Source organism: Oenanthe melanoleuca, chromosome 28 (genome assembly GCF_029582105.1).
Source record: "Oenanthe melanoleuca isolate GR-GAL-2019-014 chromosome 28, OMel1.0, whole genome shotgun sequence".
NCBI classification, from domain to species: domain Eukaryota; kingdom Metazoa; phylum Chordata; class Aves; order Passeriformes; family Muscicapidae; genus Oenanthe; species Oenanthe melanoleuca.
In genome coordinates, this window is record NC_079361.1 from 4,258,359 (window position 1) to 4,274,181 (window position 15,823).

Sequence of the window (15,823 nt, forward strand, 5' to 3'; positions counted from 1 at the left end):
TTCTTTTCTTTCTTTCTTCTTTCTTTCTCTCTTTCTTTTTCTTTCTCTTCTTTCTTCCTTCTTTCCTTTCTTTCTCTCTCTTCCTTCCTTTCTTCCCCTTCTTCCCTTTCTTTCTTTTTTTCTCTTTCTCTCCCTCCCTTTCTTCTTCCCATCTTTCTTTCTGCCTTTCTCAAACATCCACCCTGAGGATTCCCAGGAGGAGGAGGGGACACCAGGAGTTGTTTGGGTGACAACACCACCGCTGTCACTCATTTATTGTGCAGCAGCCACCCCCGAGGGTGTCACACAGGGGGTGACACCGACACCCTACAACACCCCAAAATCCGCACAGCTGCCACTCTGGGGTCCCCACCGTGTCCCCAACGCGCCAGGGGCTGCTGGCCCAGCGTCCCCATGAGGGGACAACCCATCCTGGTGGCACCAAGGTCCCCACAGGTCATTGTCACAGCACAGCCCAGTCCCTGCCAGCCCCTCCCAGTCAGGAGGCCGCCAGGTACTGGTGGAAGTAGAGGCCGAAGAGGCTGGTGACCACCTGGCAGGCGGCCACCCACCAGGTGAGGAAGGAGAAGAGCCCCCGCAGCAGCAGAGGGGTGAAGATGCAGCTCAGCAGCCCCGAGAGCTCCTGGGCCACGGCGGGGACGTCCCCAGGGGGGCGCGGGGACGGCGGGGACACGGCCGGGGGCACGGCGGGGGAAGGGGGGTACAGCCCCCACGAGTGGTGACCTGTGGGACACAGGATTTCTGTGGGACACCCTCGGGGGACGGGGGGTACAGCCCCCACGAGTGGTGACCTGTGGGATACAGGATTTCTGTGGGACACCCTCGGGGGATGGGGGGTACAGCCCCCACGAGTGGTGACCTGTGGGACACAGGATTTCTGTGGGACACCCTCGGGGGACGGGGGGTACAGCCCCCACGAGTGGTGACCTGTGGGACACAGGATTTCTGTGGGACACCCTCGGGGGACGGGGGGTACAGCCCCCACGAGTGGTGACCTGTGGGACACAGGGACAGCTCTGGGGTGTCTGGGACAGGGGGAACAGGATTTCTGTGGGACACAGGGACAGGTTTGGGGTGTCTGGGACAGGGGGAACAGGATTTCTGTGGGACACAGGGACAGGTTTGGGGGTGTCTGGGATGCAGGGGACAGGTCTGGGATGTCCCTGTTGGGACACAGGGACAGGTTTGGGGTGTGTGGGACAGGGGGAACAGGATTTCTGTGGGACACAGGGACAGCTCTGGGGTGTCTGTGGGACAGGGGGACAGGTTTGGGGGTGTCTGGGACACAGGGGACAGATCTGGGGTGTCTGGGATGCAGGGGACAGGTCTAGGGGTGTCTGGGACAGGGGGCAAGTTTGGGATGTCTGGGACACAGGGAACAGATCTGGGGGATCCTTGTGGGACACAGGGGACAGGTTTGGGGGTCTCTGTGGGACAGGGGACAAGTTTTGGGGTGTCCCTGGGACAGGTCTGGGGGTTCCTGTGGGACAGGTTTGGGGGTGTCTGTAGGACAGAGGGGACAGAATTTCTGTGGGACAGGTTTTAGGGTCCCTGAGGGTCAGTGGGGACAGGTTTTGGGGTCCCTGTGGGACAGGTTTTGGGGTCCCTGAGGGTCACATTTTGGGGTCCCTGTCCCCAGCCCTGAGTTTTCCCCACTGCCACCCAGAGCAGAACCTGATCTGGGGGGGCTGAGAGAGCTGGGGACAATTTGGGTAGTGGTGACCCCCTGACGCCCCCCAGCCCCCCTGCCCACCCCAAACCCCCCAAAATCCCCCAAAATCCCCCCAGAATCCCAGACCCCTCCTGACCCAGCGTTTTGAGCAGCAGGGCACAGTGCAGCATCAGGATCACGGGGCCCAGGTACTGCAGGCTGACCACGGACACGTAGCAGTAAATCCTGGTGATCTGGGGGATTGGGAACGGCCAGAGGGAATTTGGGAATGGTCACTGGGAATCTGGGAATGGTCAGTGGGAATTTGGGAATGCTCAGCGGGAATTTGGGAATGGTCAGTGGGAGTTTGGGAATGCTCAGTGGGAGTTTGGGAATGCTCAACGGGAGTTTGGGAATGCTCAGCGGGAATTTGGGAATGGTCAGTGGGAATTTAGGAATGCTCAGCGGGAATTTGGGAATGTACACTGGGAATTTGGGAATGGTCAGAGGGAATTTGGGAATGGTCAGTGGGAATTTAGGAATGCTCAGAGGAAGTTTGGGAATGACTAGAGGCAATCCTGGGATGCAGCAGCCATGTCCTGACCCCATTCCCACCTTTCCCAACCGCATTCCGCTTTTCCCAAGCCCCCTTTTCCCAACCCCAATCCCCCTTTTTCCAATCCCACTTTTCCCAACCCAATCCTGCTTTTCCCAATCCCAACCCCATTTTTCCCAACCCAAACCCCACTTTTCCTCACCCCAACCCCGCTTTTCCCAATACCACTTTTCCCCACCCATTCCCGCTTTTCCTCACCCCATTCCCGCCTTTCCCCATCCCATTACCCCATCCCATCCCTGTATCCCATCCCATTATCCCATCCCTGTATCCCTGTATCCCATTATCCCTGTATCCCATTATCCCTGTATCCCATCCCATTATCCCATCCCATTATCCCTGTATCCCAGTATCCCATCCCATTATCCCTGTATCCCATTATCCCATCCCATTATCCCTGTATCCCATTATCCCTGTATCCCATCCCATTATCCCTGTATCCCTGTATCCCATTATCCCTGTATCCCATCCCACTATCCCATCCCACTATCCCTGTATCCCTGTATCCCATCCCATCATCCCAGTATCCCACTATCCCTCCATCCCTGTATCCCTGTATCCCACCTTCTGCTGGATCTCCAGCGCCGGGATCCTGCCGGCCCCGCGCCGCATGAGCCGCACCCAGCGCGGGGCCAGCCCCAGGTACGCCTGCAGGTGCTGCCGCGTGCCCAGCAGCCGCAGCAGCGACAGCCCCACCACGGCCCAGAGCCGCAGCGTCTCGAACGACGAGTCCGACAGCCTGCGACACGCGACACGTGACATGTGACACGCGACATGCAATATGTGACACGTGACATGTGACACGCGATACGCGACATGTGATACGCGGCAGGTGACACGTGACAGGTGACACGTGACATGTGACATGTGACACGCGACACGCGACATGTGACACGCGACATGTGATACGCGACAGGTGACACGTGACAGGTGACACGTGACTTGTGACATGTGACACGCGACAGGTGACACGTGACATGTGACACGTGACAGGTGACACGTGACATGTGACACATGACATGCAATATGTGACAGGTGACACGCGGCATGTGACACGTGACAGGTGACACGTGACAGGTCATGTGATGTGAGGTGACACGTGACAGGTGACACGTGACAGGTGACACGTGACAGGTGACACGTGACAGGTGACACGCGTGACATGTGACAGGTGATACATGACATGCAATATGTGACACACGGCATGTGACATGCAACACGTGACATGCGACAAGTGACAGGTGACATGTGACACACGACATGTGACACGTGACAGGTGACACACGACATGTGACATGCGACGTGACACGTGACACGTGACATGTGACATGCAACACGGGACATGTGACACGTGACATGTGACATGCAACAAGTGACATGTGATAAGCAGCATGTGACACACGACATGTGACACGCGATATGTGACACACAACACGCAACACGCAACACGTAACAGGTGACACATGACATGCGATATGTGACATGTGACACGGCTGGGGCTGGCACCAGGTATGTGGGACACAAACCCCCGGGCCAGGGGGGACACAGGGACAGGGGACACAGGGACAGAGGGGACACAGGGACATGGGGGACACAGGGACATGGGGACACAGGGACAGGGGACACAGGGACAGGGGACACAGGGACATGGGGGACACAAGCCCTGGTCCGGAGGGGACACAGGGGACAGAAACCCCCTGCTCCAGTGGGGACATGGTGGGGACAGGGGACAGAACCACAGGGGACACAGGGGACAGGGGCATGGGGGACACAGAGGGTCACAGGGGTCATTGTGGCGGTCACTGGGGGACACTGGGGGACACTGGGGTCGCTGAGGGTCACTTGGGGGGGTTACTGGGGGACAGAAACCCTTCCTGCTGCAGAGGGGACAAAGGGGACAGGGCTGGGGGACACAGAGGGTCATTGGGGACATTGGGGGGGTCACAGGGGACACTGGGGGGCATTGGGGGATTTATGGGGGGGACATTGGGTGTCACGGGGGTCATGGGGACCCCAGGGGACATTAGTGGGGACTGGGGGGGGTCATTGAGGAGTCACTGGGGGGAATTGGGTGTCACAGGGGTCATTGAGGGTCATGGGGACCCCAGGGGACACTGGGGGTCACAAGGGGTAATTGTGGGAGACTGTCATGGGTTGCTGGGGGGCACGAGGGGTCATGGAGGGTCACGGGGTCACACAGGGGTCACACAGGAGTCACAGGGGTCACACAGGGGTCACGGTCACACAGGGGTCACAGGGGTCACACAGGGGTCACACAGGAGTCACAAGGAGTCACAGGGGTCACACAGGTGTCACACATTGGTCACAGGGGTGACAGGGGTTCACCACAGGGGTCACACAGGTGTCACAGGGGTCACACAGGGGTCACAGGGGTCACACAGGGGTCACACAGGGGACACAGGGGTGACAGTGCCACTCACAGCTGCACTCTCTGCTTGCCCAGCGGCGCCTGCAGCAGGAAGTCCCGGGCCAGGGGCCGGACCCACAGCAGCACCACCAGCACTGGGGCCACGAACCCGACGTGCAGCAGGAGCCTGGGGGGGACTGGGACTGTCACCGACCCCAGGGACCCAACAGAGACCCCAGAGAGACCCCAAAGGGACCCCACAGGGACCCCAGAGAGACCCCACAGACTCCCCAGAGACCCCACGTGCAGCAGGAGCCTGGTGGGGACTGGGACTGGGACTGTCACCGACCCCAGGGACCCCCCACGGACCCCAGAGAGACCCCAGGGACCCCACAGGGACCCCCCAGAGACCCCACAGACTCCCCAGAGACCCCACGTGCAGCAGGCGCCTGGGGGGACTGGGACTGTCACCGACCCCAGGGACCCCCCAGGGACCCCAGAGAGACCCCACAGACTCCCCAGAGACCCCACGTGCAGCAGGAGCCTGGCGGGGACTGGGACTGGGACTGTCACCAAGCCCAGGGACCCAACAGAGACCCCACAGGGACCCCACAGCCCCCTGCCCCTCTCCTCCACCCCAAACCTCCCCAAGAGCCTGGGGATCCCGCTGTCCCCTCCCAGTGTCCCCCCCAGGTGTCCCCAGTGTCACTCACTGTGCCAGGGGCCTGTCCCCAGTGTCACTCACTGTGCCAGGGGCCTGTCCCCAGTGTCACTCAGTGTCCCCAGTGTCCCCAGTGTCACTCACTGTCCCCAGTGTCCCCAGTGTCACTCACTGTGCCAGGGGCCTGTCCCCAGTGTCACTCACTGTCCCCAGTGTCCCCAGTGTCACTCACTGTGCCAGGGGCCTGTCCCCAGTGTCCCCAGTGTCCCCAGTGTCACTCACTGTGCCAGGGGCCTGTCCCCAGTGTCCCCAGTGTCCCCAGTGTCACTCACTGTGCCAGGGGCCTGTCCCCAGTGTCACTCACTGTCCCCAGTGTCCCCAGTGTCACTCACTGTGCCAGGGGCCTGTCCCCAGTGTCCCCAGTGTCACTCACTGTCCCCAGTGTCCCCAGTGTCCCCAGTGTCACTCACTGTGCCAGGGGCCTGTCCCCAGTGTCACTCACTGTGCCAGGGGCCTGTCCCCTGCCATCCTGAGCGCGTCCAGGTGTGTCTGTGCCAGCCGCAGCCCCGGGAAGGTCAGGCAGGCGCCCAGGAACGAGCTCAGCGCCACCAGGGCCAGCTTGAAGGCCAGCCTGGCCAGGGGCAGCCTGGGGACAGGGACAGGGACACGGGGACACGGGGACATGGGGACACGGGGCTGTCCCCAAACTCTCCCCAAAAAGGGTTTTTGTGCCCCCATCATCCCCCCCAGCCCCGACTCACGTCCACTCCCAGCCCCGGGGCTTCAGGAAGGGCTCCAGGTTAGTGGTCACTGCGGCCAGTCCTGTGGGAGTGACCAGGGAGGGGAGTGACCAGGGAGGGGAGTGACCACTGGGATGGGGAGTGACCAGGGAGGGGAGTGACCACTGGGATGGGGAGTGACCAGTGAAGGGAATGACCATGGAGAGTGACCAATGAAGGGAGTGACCCCTGGGAATGGGGAGTGACCCCCATGAGTGGGGAGTGACCAATGAGTGAGGAGTGACTGCTGTGAGTGAGGAGTGACCCCCACAAGTCTGGAGTGACCAGTGAGGGGAGTGACCAACGAGTGGGAAGTGACCCCCACAAGTTTGGAGTGACCAGTGAGTGTGGAGTGACCCCTGTGAGTGTGGAGAGACCAATGAGTGAGGAGTGACCAACACAAGTGTGGAGTGTCCCCCATGAGTGAGGAGTGACCCCCACAAGTTTGGAGTGACCCCCACAAGTTTGGAGTGACCCCCACAAGTTTGGAGTGATCAGTGAGTGTGGAGTGACCAGTGAGTGAGGAGTGACCCCCATGAGTTAGGAGTGACCTCTGTGAGTGTGGAGTGACCCATGAGTGTGAAGTGACCCCCACGAATGAGGAGTGACCAGTGAGTGGGGAGTGACCCCAGTGAGTGTGGAGTGACCAATGAGTGAGGCGTGACCCCCATGAGTGAGGAGTGACCCCTGTGAGTGTGGAGTGACCCCCATGAGTGTGGAGTGACCAGTGAGGGGAGTGACCAATGAGTGGGAAGTGACCCCCACGAATGAGGAGTGACCAGTGACTGTGGAATGACCCCTGTGAGTGAGGAGTGACCAGTGAGTGGGGAGAGACCAATGAGTGAGGAGTGACCACCACAAGTGTAGAGTGACCAACGAGTGAGGAGTGCCCCCCATGAGTTAGGAGTGCCCCCCACTCGTGCCCTGACCCCCTCCCCTGTCCCCTCCCTGTCACCCACCTGCCTCCAGGCCGAACTCCAGCACGTCCTCCCGCACCACCAGCGCCGCCATGGCCAGCAGCAGGAACAGGAAGGCGAAGCTGAGGCACACGGAGCGCTCACCGCCCTCCTCCGAGCGGAAATAGTGACACATCACCGTGAAAAACACCTTGCTGGGGTGGGATGGATGTCAAGGAAAGTGGGGACACTGAGGGACCCCAAACCTGCTCAGACCCCTGAACATCACCATGAAAAACACCTGCTGGGGTGGGGATGGATGTCAAGGAAATTTGGGACACTGAGGGACCCCAAACCTGCTCAGACCCCTGAACATCATCATGAGAAAACCTTGCTGGCGTGGGGATGGATGTCAAGGAAATTTGGGACACTGAGGGACCCCAACCCTGCTCAGACCCCTGAACATCACCATGAAAACACCTGCTGGGGTGGGGATGGATGTCAAGGACATTTGGGACACTGAGGGGACCTCCAACCTGCTCAGACCCCCTGAACATCATCATGAGAAAACCTTGCTGGGATTGGGGATGGATGTCAAGGAAATTTGGGGCACTGACCAACCCCAACCCTGCTGAGACCCCTGAATATCTCCATAAAGAAAACCTTGCTGGGGGATTGGGGATGTCACAGAAATTGGGGACACTGAGGGGACCCCAAACCTGCTCAGACCCCTGAACATCATCATGAGAAAACCTTGCTGGCATGGGGATGGATGTCAAGGAAATTTGGGACACTGACCAACCCCAACCCTGCTGAGACCCCTGAATATCTCCATAAAGAAAACCTTGCTGGGGGATTGGGGATGTCACATAAACTGGGGACACTGAGGGGACCCCAACCCTGCTCAGACCCCTTAACATCACCATGAAAAACACCTTGCTGGGGTTGGGGCTGTCACAGAAACTGGGGACCAGGGGACCCCAAACCTGCTGAGACCCCTAAACATCTCCATAAAGAAAACCTTGCTGGGATTGGGGATGGATGTCAAGGAAATTGGGGACACTGAGGGGACCCCCAACCTGCTGTGACCCCTAAACATCACCATAAGAAAACCTTGCTGGGGGACTGGGGCTGTCACAGAAATTGGGGACAAGGGGACCCCCAAACCTGCTGAGACCCCTGAACACCATCATGAGAAAACCTTGCTGGGGGATTGAGGTTGTCAAAGAAATTTGGGACACTGACCAAATCCAACCCTGCTGAGACCCCTGAACATCACCATGAAGAAAACCTTGCTGGGGGTTGGGGCTGTCATGGAAATTGGGGACACCGAGGGGACCTTCAACCCTGATGTGACCCCTGAACATCACCATGAAGCCTTGACAACTCCAGAACTCATAAAAACCCCATAAAATAAAAATAAAAATAAAATAAAAAATTCAGCTTAACGCCTCAGCTGGGAGGAAAAACAACAATGTAGGGGTTCCCCTTTCTACCTGGCCCCCCCAAAAAATGAGGATACATGGAGAAGAGGACGCTGAGCAGGCACCAGAGCACGCCCAGGTTGGTCTCCCTGGCAGGGCTGACCAGGCAGAAATAGCCCTCGCTGAAAACGTACACGGCGCTGGCGTAGACGGCGAAATCCACGAACCACTGGTACTCCAGGAAGTACCTGAGCACTGAGGGGGCGTGGGGACGTGTCACCGTGCTGGGGACGCCCCCCAGAGTGTCCCCAGGGGTGTCCAGGCTGTTACCCAGGGCGTCCAGGGCGGTGATGGGGCTGGTGTCCAGCTGCAGGTCGATGTCGCGGGGCACGGACAGGGGTTTGTCCTCGGTCACCCCGTTCATCTTCCTGCCAGGGAAAAACAAAAAAAACAAAAAAAAAAAAGCAAAAAAACAGCTGGCTTGTCACTTGTGTCACCCCCAGCGCTCTGGGGTGACTCCTGCTGTCCCCACTGTTGGGTTGGTGTGGCCAGAAATGTGGATTCTGTCCCCATCTGTTGGACCCTGATCTCCTGGCACACATTATCTGCTCATGGGCCATCTTTAAACCAGCTGGGCAATCATCTTTATCTTCCCACAGCCCATCCTCCCTCCAGGAGATATCTCCTGTTCATGGCCAGTGAGTCCCAGGGCATGACTGATAAAATTCCATCATCCCACTGGGAGATGCTCCAGCCAGGGGAGGAGCCAAGACTTTCCTACCCACATAAAAACTGAGATTTGGGACAGCAAGTTTCCATCTTCCCACTGGATTCCAGAGGAAAACCAGACCTTTCCACATCATCCCTGGAGCTTCAGAGGAAACTGCACCTTCTCCAGGAGCACTGCTCCAGCTGAACCACATCTGCCCCTGCAGGAGGATGCAGCCACCATTGAATGGGACTGTGCCAACACCCTGACTGACTGACGGGTGTCAGCTTGGATTCTGACTCTGGCAGGGCTGGGATTGTTCTGTGGAATACTGCATTGCTATTTTAATTTTCCTAGTCAAGAACTGTTATTCCTAATTCCCATCTCTTTGCCTGAGAGCCCCTTAATTTCAAATTTATAATAATTTGGAGGGAGGGGGTTTACATTCTCCATTTCAAAGCTCCTGCAGTTATTAGCAGACACACAGGACACCCCAACCCCAAATATTCCCCATTCCCACTCCCTGGGGGTGATGCTGACCTGTCCCTCCTGGTTTTGGGGCGCTGCTTCCCAGCCAGGGCGCACAGCTGCTCGTCCGTGGGGTGTTTGTACCTGTACAGGCTGCGGGGACAGGGGGGGTCACAGGGGGCTGGGTGTCCCCAAACCCCCCCTTGGGGACAGGGACAGAGCTGTACCTGCCATTGCAGAGCAGCCAGCGGGCGAAGGAGCAGTGCGGGGCCAGCTTCTGCATCAGGCTGGCGGCCAGCAGGGTGACCACCACCTGCACCCCCATCACCGCCTGGGGGGACACAGGGGACACCCAGGGGACACCCAGGGGTCACCCAGGGGTCACCCAGGGGTCACCCAGGGGTCACCGGGGGGACATGGGGACACCCCCCCACCACCTGCACCCCCATCACCGCCTGGGGGGACACCCAAGGGTCACTGGAGTTTTGGGGGACATGGGGACATCCCCCCCACAAGCGCTGTCCCTGCTGGGGGATGCCCTGGGTGGGGACACCCGGTGGTGACACTGGCCAGGGCACCCCAGATGGGAAATTCCCGGGAAGAGACTCCTCCAGCATGGACCCTCCCCAGGGTGGCATGTCCAGGGCAGGACCCCTGGACAGTGACCCCCCGCCATGGTCACCCTGTGATCCCCCGGCCATGGTCACCCTGTGATCCCCCGGCCATGGTCACCCTGTGATCCCCTGGCCATGGTCACCCTGTGACCCCCCGGCCATGGTCACCCCACCCTGTGACCCCCTGGCCATGGTCACCCTGTGACCCCCCGGCCATGGTCACCCCACCCTGTGACCCCCCGGCCATGGTCACCCCGGACAGTGACCCCCCCGGCCATGGTCACCCTGTGACCCCCTGGCCATGGTCACCCCTGTGACCCCCGAGCCGCGCACCCCCCGGGCAGCCCGGCCATGCACCCCCCGCTCCGAGCGCTGTGCGGGGCCGCCCCTCGCACCCCCCGATCAGAACCCCGGTCCCAGCCCCGTCCCGGCCCCGCTCCGGCCCCGCTCCGGCCCCGCTCCGGCCGCGCTCCGGCCCCGCTCCGCGCCCACCATGCCGGGGGTCAGCGCAAAGGCGCCCGCAGGAAGCCCGCCCGTGGCCACGCCCCTTAAGCCACGCCCATCCCATCAACCAATCCGCTGCTGTCTCCAATTTGATTGGCAGGTTATTGACCAATGATAATGCGGCTGTGGGAGGGGGGCGGGCTCTGCGCGGCGCGCGGTTCCGCAGGCGCGGCCTCTCGGGAGCGACGGGGCCGCGGGTTCGAGTCCCGGGGCCGCGGTTCGAGTCCCGGAGCTGCGGGTTCGAGTCCCCGCTGCGCCGAGTCCGCATCCCCGCACGGGGTATCGATAATATCGATAATAAATATCGGTAATTAATCATACCCGCGTGTCTTCCCTCATCCCCGCTTGGGTTAACCCTGGAGAAACGCCAGGGACCAAAGCAGCTCCCGCACTCCCCCTCCTCTGCTGATCCGAACAAATCAGACTTGACTCGGGGGAATTAATTTCATTTATTACCAATCAAGGCAGAGCAGGATAATGAGGAATAAAATGAAATAGCAGTGCCAGGACACAAACCCCAGTTCCCGGACCCAAATCCCAGTTCCACCACTCAAATTCCAGTTCCATCACCCAAATCCCAGTTCCAGGACCCAAACTCTATTTCCAGGACCCAAATCTCAGTTCCAGGACCCAAATCCCAATTCCACCATCCCCGTGCCAGGACCCAAATCCCAGCTCTGCCACCCAAATCCCAGTTCCAGGCCCAAACCCCAGTTCCACGACCCAAATCCCAGTTCCACCACTCAAATCCCAGTTCCATCACCCAAATCCCAGTGCCAGCACCCAAACTCCAGTTCCATCACCCGAATTCCACTGCCAGGACCCAAATCCCAATGCCAAGATCCAAATCCCAGTTCAGGACCCAATCCCCAGTTCAGGACCGAAATCCCAGTTCCACCATCCCCCTTCCATCACCCAAATCCCAGTTCCACCACTCAAATCCCAGTTCCAGGACCCAAATCCCAATGCCAGGACCCAAATCCCAGTTCCATCACCCAAATCCCAGTTCCATCACCCAAATCCCAGTTCCATCACCCGAATTCCATTTCCAGGACCCAAATCCCAGTTCCAGGACCCAAATCCCAATTCCACCATCCCCATGCCAGGACCCAAATCCCAGTTCCATCACCCAAATAACAGTTCCATCACCCGAATTCCATTTCCAGGACCCAACCCCCAGTTCAGAACCCCAATTCCATTTCCAGGAGCCAAACCCCAGTTCCATCACCCAACCCCCAGTTCAGGACCGAAATCCCAGTTCCACCATCCCCCTTCCATCACCCAAATCCCAGTTCCAGGACCTAAATTCCAGTTCCAGGACCCAAATCCCAATGGCAGGACCCAAACCCCAGTTCCACCACTCAAATCCCAGTTCCAGGACCCAAATCCCAGTTCCATCACCCAAATCCCAGTTCCATCATCCAAATAACAGTTCCATCACCCAAATCCCAGTTCCATTACCCAAATAACAGTTCCATCACCCGAATTCCATTTCCAGGACCCAAACCCCAGTTCCAGGATTCAAATCCCAGTTCCATTACCCGAATTCCATTTCCAGGACCCAACCCCCAGTTCAGAACCCGAATTCCATTTCTAGGAGCCAAATCCCAGTTCCATCACCCAAATAACAGTTCCATCACCCGAATTCGATTTCCAGGATCCAAACCCTAGTTCCAGGATTCAAATCCCAGTTCAGGACCCAAATCTCAGTTCCAGGACCCAAATCCCAGTTCCATCACCCAAATAACAGTTCCATCACCCAAATCCCAGTTCCATCACCCAAATCCCAGTTCCATCACCCGAATCCCAGTTCCATCACCCAAATAACAGTTCCATCACCCGAATTCTATTTCCAGGACCCAAACCCCAGTTCCAGGACCCAAATCCCAGTTCAGGACCCAAATCCCAGTTCCATCACCCAATCCCCAGTTCAGGACCGAAATCCCAGTTCCAGTATCCAAACCCCCAGTTCAGGACCCAAACCTCAGTTCCAGGACCCAAATCCCAGTTCAGAACCCAACTCCCAGTTCAGGACCCAACTCCCAGTTCAGGACCCAATCCCCAGTTCAGGACCCAAACCCCAGTTCCAGTATCCAAATTCCAGTTCCAGTATCCAAACCCCAGTTCAGGAGCCAAACCCCAGTTCCAGGACCCAAATCCCAGTTCAGGACCCAAATCCCAGTTCAGGAGCCAAACCCCAGTTCCAGGACCCAAATCCCAGTTCCATCACCCGAATTCCATTTCCAGGACCCAACCCCCAGTTCAGAACCCGAATTCCATTTCCAGGACCCAAATCCCAGTTCCATCACCCAAATCCCAGTTCAGGACCCAAACCCCAGTCCCAGTATCCAAACCCCCAGTTCAGGACCCAACTCCCAGTTCAGGACCCAATCCCCAGTTCAGGACCGAAATCCCAGTTCCAGTATCCAAACCCCCAGTTCAGGAACCAAACTCCAGTTCCAGTATCCAAACCCCCAGTTCCAGGACCCAAATCCCAGTTCCAGTATCCAAATCCCCAGTTCAGGACCCAATCCCCAGTTCAGGACCCAATCCCCAGTTCAGGACCCAATCCCCAGTTCCATCACCAAACCCCCAGTTCAGGACCCTCCCTCCCCTTCCCGCCCGGCGCTTCCCGCCGTTCCCGGTCCCCGCTCCATCTCCCGGGGTTGCCATGGATATCGATCTCCCTGGCGACCGCCGGGATGCGCTTCCCGCTAGATGTCGCTTCCTCCCGCGCCCGGAGCGTCCCCCGAGAATTTGGGGTACCGAATTTGGGGGAGTGACACCCCCAAAAAACCTCCGCTCCACACCAGCAGCGAGACGATGCCAAAAAAAAAAAAATCCCAAATCCCCCCAAAAAACCCAATTCTGGCTGGCAGAGTCTGGAGGAGCATCACCCTGCCCTGGGTACCCCAAAACATCCCAAAAAAACCCCAAAATATCCCAATTTTCGCACCCTCCGGAACGAATCGGCAGCTCCGGGACTTTCTCAGCCCCCCCAAAAAAAAGAAAAACCAAAAAAATCCCGTGTGGTGGATGCTGGGATCCCGCAGCCCCGGGGACACACGGCGGCTCCCCAAATTTCCCCCAAAAAAAACCACTCCAGGACGGCAAATTCCGATTTTATTTCCGGTTTTATTTCCATTTTTATTTCCATTGTTTTTCCATTTTTATTTCCTTTTTATTTAAAATTTTTTTCCATTTTTATTTCCATTTTTTCCATTTTTATTTCCATTTATTTCCATTTTTATTTCTGTTTTTATTTCCATTTTCCCCATTTTTCCCCATTTTTCCCCATTTTTCCCCATTTTTCCCCATTTTTATTTCCATGTTTTCCATTCTTATTTCCATTTATTTCCATTTTTATTTCTGTTTTTATTTCCATTTTTCCCCATTTTTCCCCATTTTTCCCCATTTTTTTCCATTTTTATTTCCATGTTTTCCATTTTTATTTCCATTTATTTCCATTTTTATTTCTGTTTTTATTTCCATTTTTCCCCATTTCTCCCCATTTTTTTCCATTTTTATTTCCATTTTTCCCCATTTTTCCCCATTTTTTCCCATTTTTATTTCCATTTATTTCCATTTTTATTTCTGTTTTTATTTCCATTTTTCCCCATTTCTCCCCATTTTTTTCCATTTTTATTTCCATTTTTTCCCATTTTAATGTCCATTTTTTTTCATTTTTTTCCATCTTTATTTCCATTTTTTCATTTTTTTTCCCATTTTTATTTCCATTTTTTTCCATTTTAATTTCCATTTTTACCATTTTTTCCATTTTTAATTCCATTTATATTTCCATTTTTAATTCCATTTATATTTCCATTTTTATTTCCATTGTTTTGTTTTTCCATTTTTATTTCCACTTTTGTCTTTTTTCCCCATTTTTTTCCCATTTTAATTTCCATTTTTATTTCCTTTTTAAATTTTTTTTTCCATTTTTATTTCAATTTATTTCTATTTTTATTTCCATTTTTATTTCCATTGTTTTTCCATTTTTATTTCCTTTTTAAATTTTTTTTCCATTTTTATTTCAATTTATTTCTATTTTTATTGCCATTGTTTTTCCGTTTTTATTTACTTTTTTTATTTTTTCCATTTTTATTTCCATTTGTTTCCTTTTATTTCCATTTTCTCAATTTTTATTTTCATTTTATCCATTTTTTCCATTTTATTTCCATTTTTAATTCCATTTTAATTTCCATCTTTATTTCCATTTTTAATTCCATTTTTATTTCCATCTTTATTTCCATTTTTATTTCCATTTATTTCCATTTTTTTCATTTTTATTTCCATTTTTCCATTTTTATTTCCATTTATTTCCATTTTTATTTCCATTTATTTCCATTTTTATTTCCTTTTTTTCCCATTTTTATTTCCATTTTTATTTCAATTTTTTTCCTTTTTTTGCCTTTTTTTTTTCATTTTTATTTCCATTTTTCCCATTTTTATTTCCATTTTTATTTCCATTGTTTTTCCATTTTTATTTCCTTTTAAAAAATATTTTCCATTTTTATTTCCATTTTTAAAATGTTTTCTTTTTTTCCGCATTTTTATTTCAATTTTATTTCCATTTTTTCAATTATTTCCATTTTTTGAATTTTTATTCCCATTTTTTTTTTACATTTCATTTTCATTTTATTTCCGATTTTATTTCCATTTTTATTTCCATTTATTTCCATTTTTTTCCATTTTAATTTCCATTTTCTTCCATTTTTTCCATTTTTTTCCATTTTCATTTTTTTCCATTTTTTTCTTTTTTTCAATTTTTATTTCAATTTTTTCCATTTTTCCCCCTTTTTTTCCATTTTAATTTCCTTTTTTTCCCCCCAGTCTTTATTTCCATTTTTTTCAATTTTTTTCCTTTTTTCCATTTTTTCCATTTTTATTTCCATCTTTCCATTTTTTCCATTTTTTCCCCTTTTTTCCATTTTAATTTCCTCTTTTTTCCCCAATTTTCATTTCCACTTTTTTCAATTTTTTTCCATTTTTTCCAATTTTTTTCCATTTTTTCCTTTTTTTTTCATTTTTTCCATTTTTTCCATTTTTTCCATTTTTATTTCCATCTTTCCATTTTTTCCATTTTTTCCCCTTTTTTTCCATTTTAATTTCCTCTTTTTTCCCCAATTTTCA

The 15,823-nt window shown here is 53.9% G+C and overlaps 1 protein-coding gene and 1 long non-coding RNA gene across 2 annotated transcripts; one reads left to right on the forward strand and one right to left on the reverse strand.

The window, feature by feature from the left end:
* Nucleotides 1-217: 217 nt before the first annotated feature.
* On the reverse strand, nucleotides 218-10,749 carry TMEM161A (transmembrane protein 161A). Its single transcript, XM_056512854.1, has 12 exons — nucleotides 10,679-10,749; nucleotides 9,800-9,903; nucleotides 9,645-9,725; nucleotides 8,726-8,823; nucleotides 8,494-8,650; nucleotides 7,035-7,186; nucleotides 6,058-6,118; nucleotides 5,799-5,942; nucleotides 4,709-4,822; nucleotides 2,832-3,006; nucleotides 1,809-1,905; nucleotides 218-723 (listed from the first exon to the last, which is right to left on the reverse strand). The coding sequence occupies exons 1-12, from the start codon at nucleotides 10,679-10,681 to the stop codon at nucleotides 479-481; spliced, it is 1,431 nt and encodes a 476-aa protein (XP_056368829.1). The 5' UTR covers nucleotides 10,682-10,749; the 3' UTR covers nucleotides 218-478.
* LOC130264570 (uncharacterized) lies at nucleotides 1,002-1,309 on the forward strand. The gene is made up of 3 exons (XR_008842485.1): nucleotides 1,002-1,120; nucleotides 1,184-1,266; nucleotides 1,297-1,309. It is a non-coding gene; the product is annotated as an uncharacterized LOC130264570 (long non-coding RNA).
* Nucleotides 10,750-15,823: the final 5,074 nt, after the last annotated feature.

Bases quoted from the DNA above. Each gene is read 5' to 3' on its own strand.
- TMEM161A (XM_056512854.1), bottom strand. The intron at 7,187-8,493 runs GTATCCTCATTT...ATCCCACCCCAG, and splicing joins CTCAGCGTCCTCTTCTCCAT to CAAGGTGTTTTTCACGGTGA. The intron at 4,823-5,798 runs GTGAGTGACACT...AGTCCCCCCCAG, and splicing joins GGGGACAGGCCCCTGGCACA to GCTCCTGCTGCACGTCGGGT.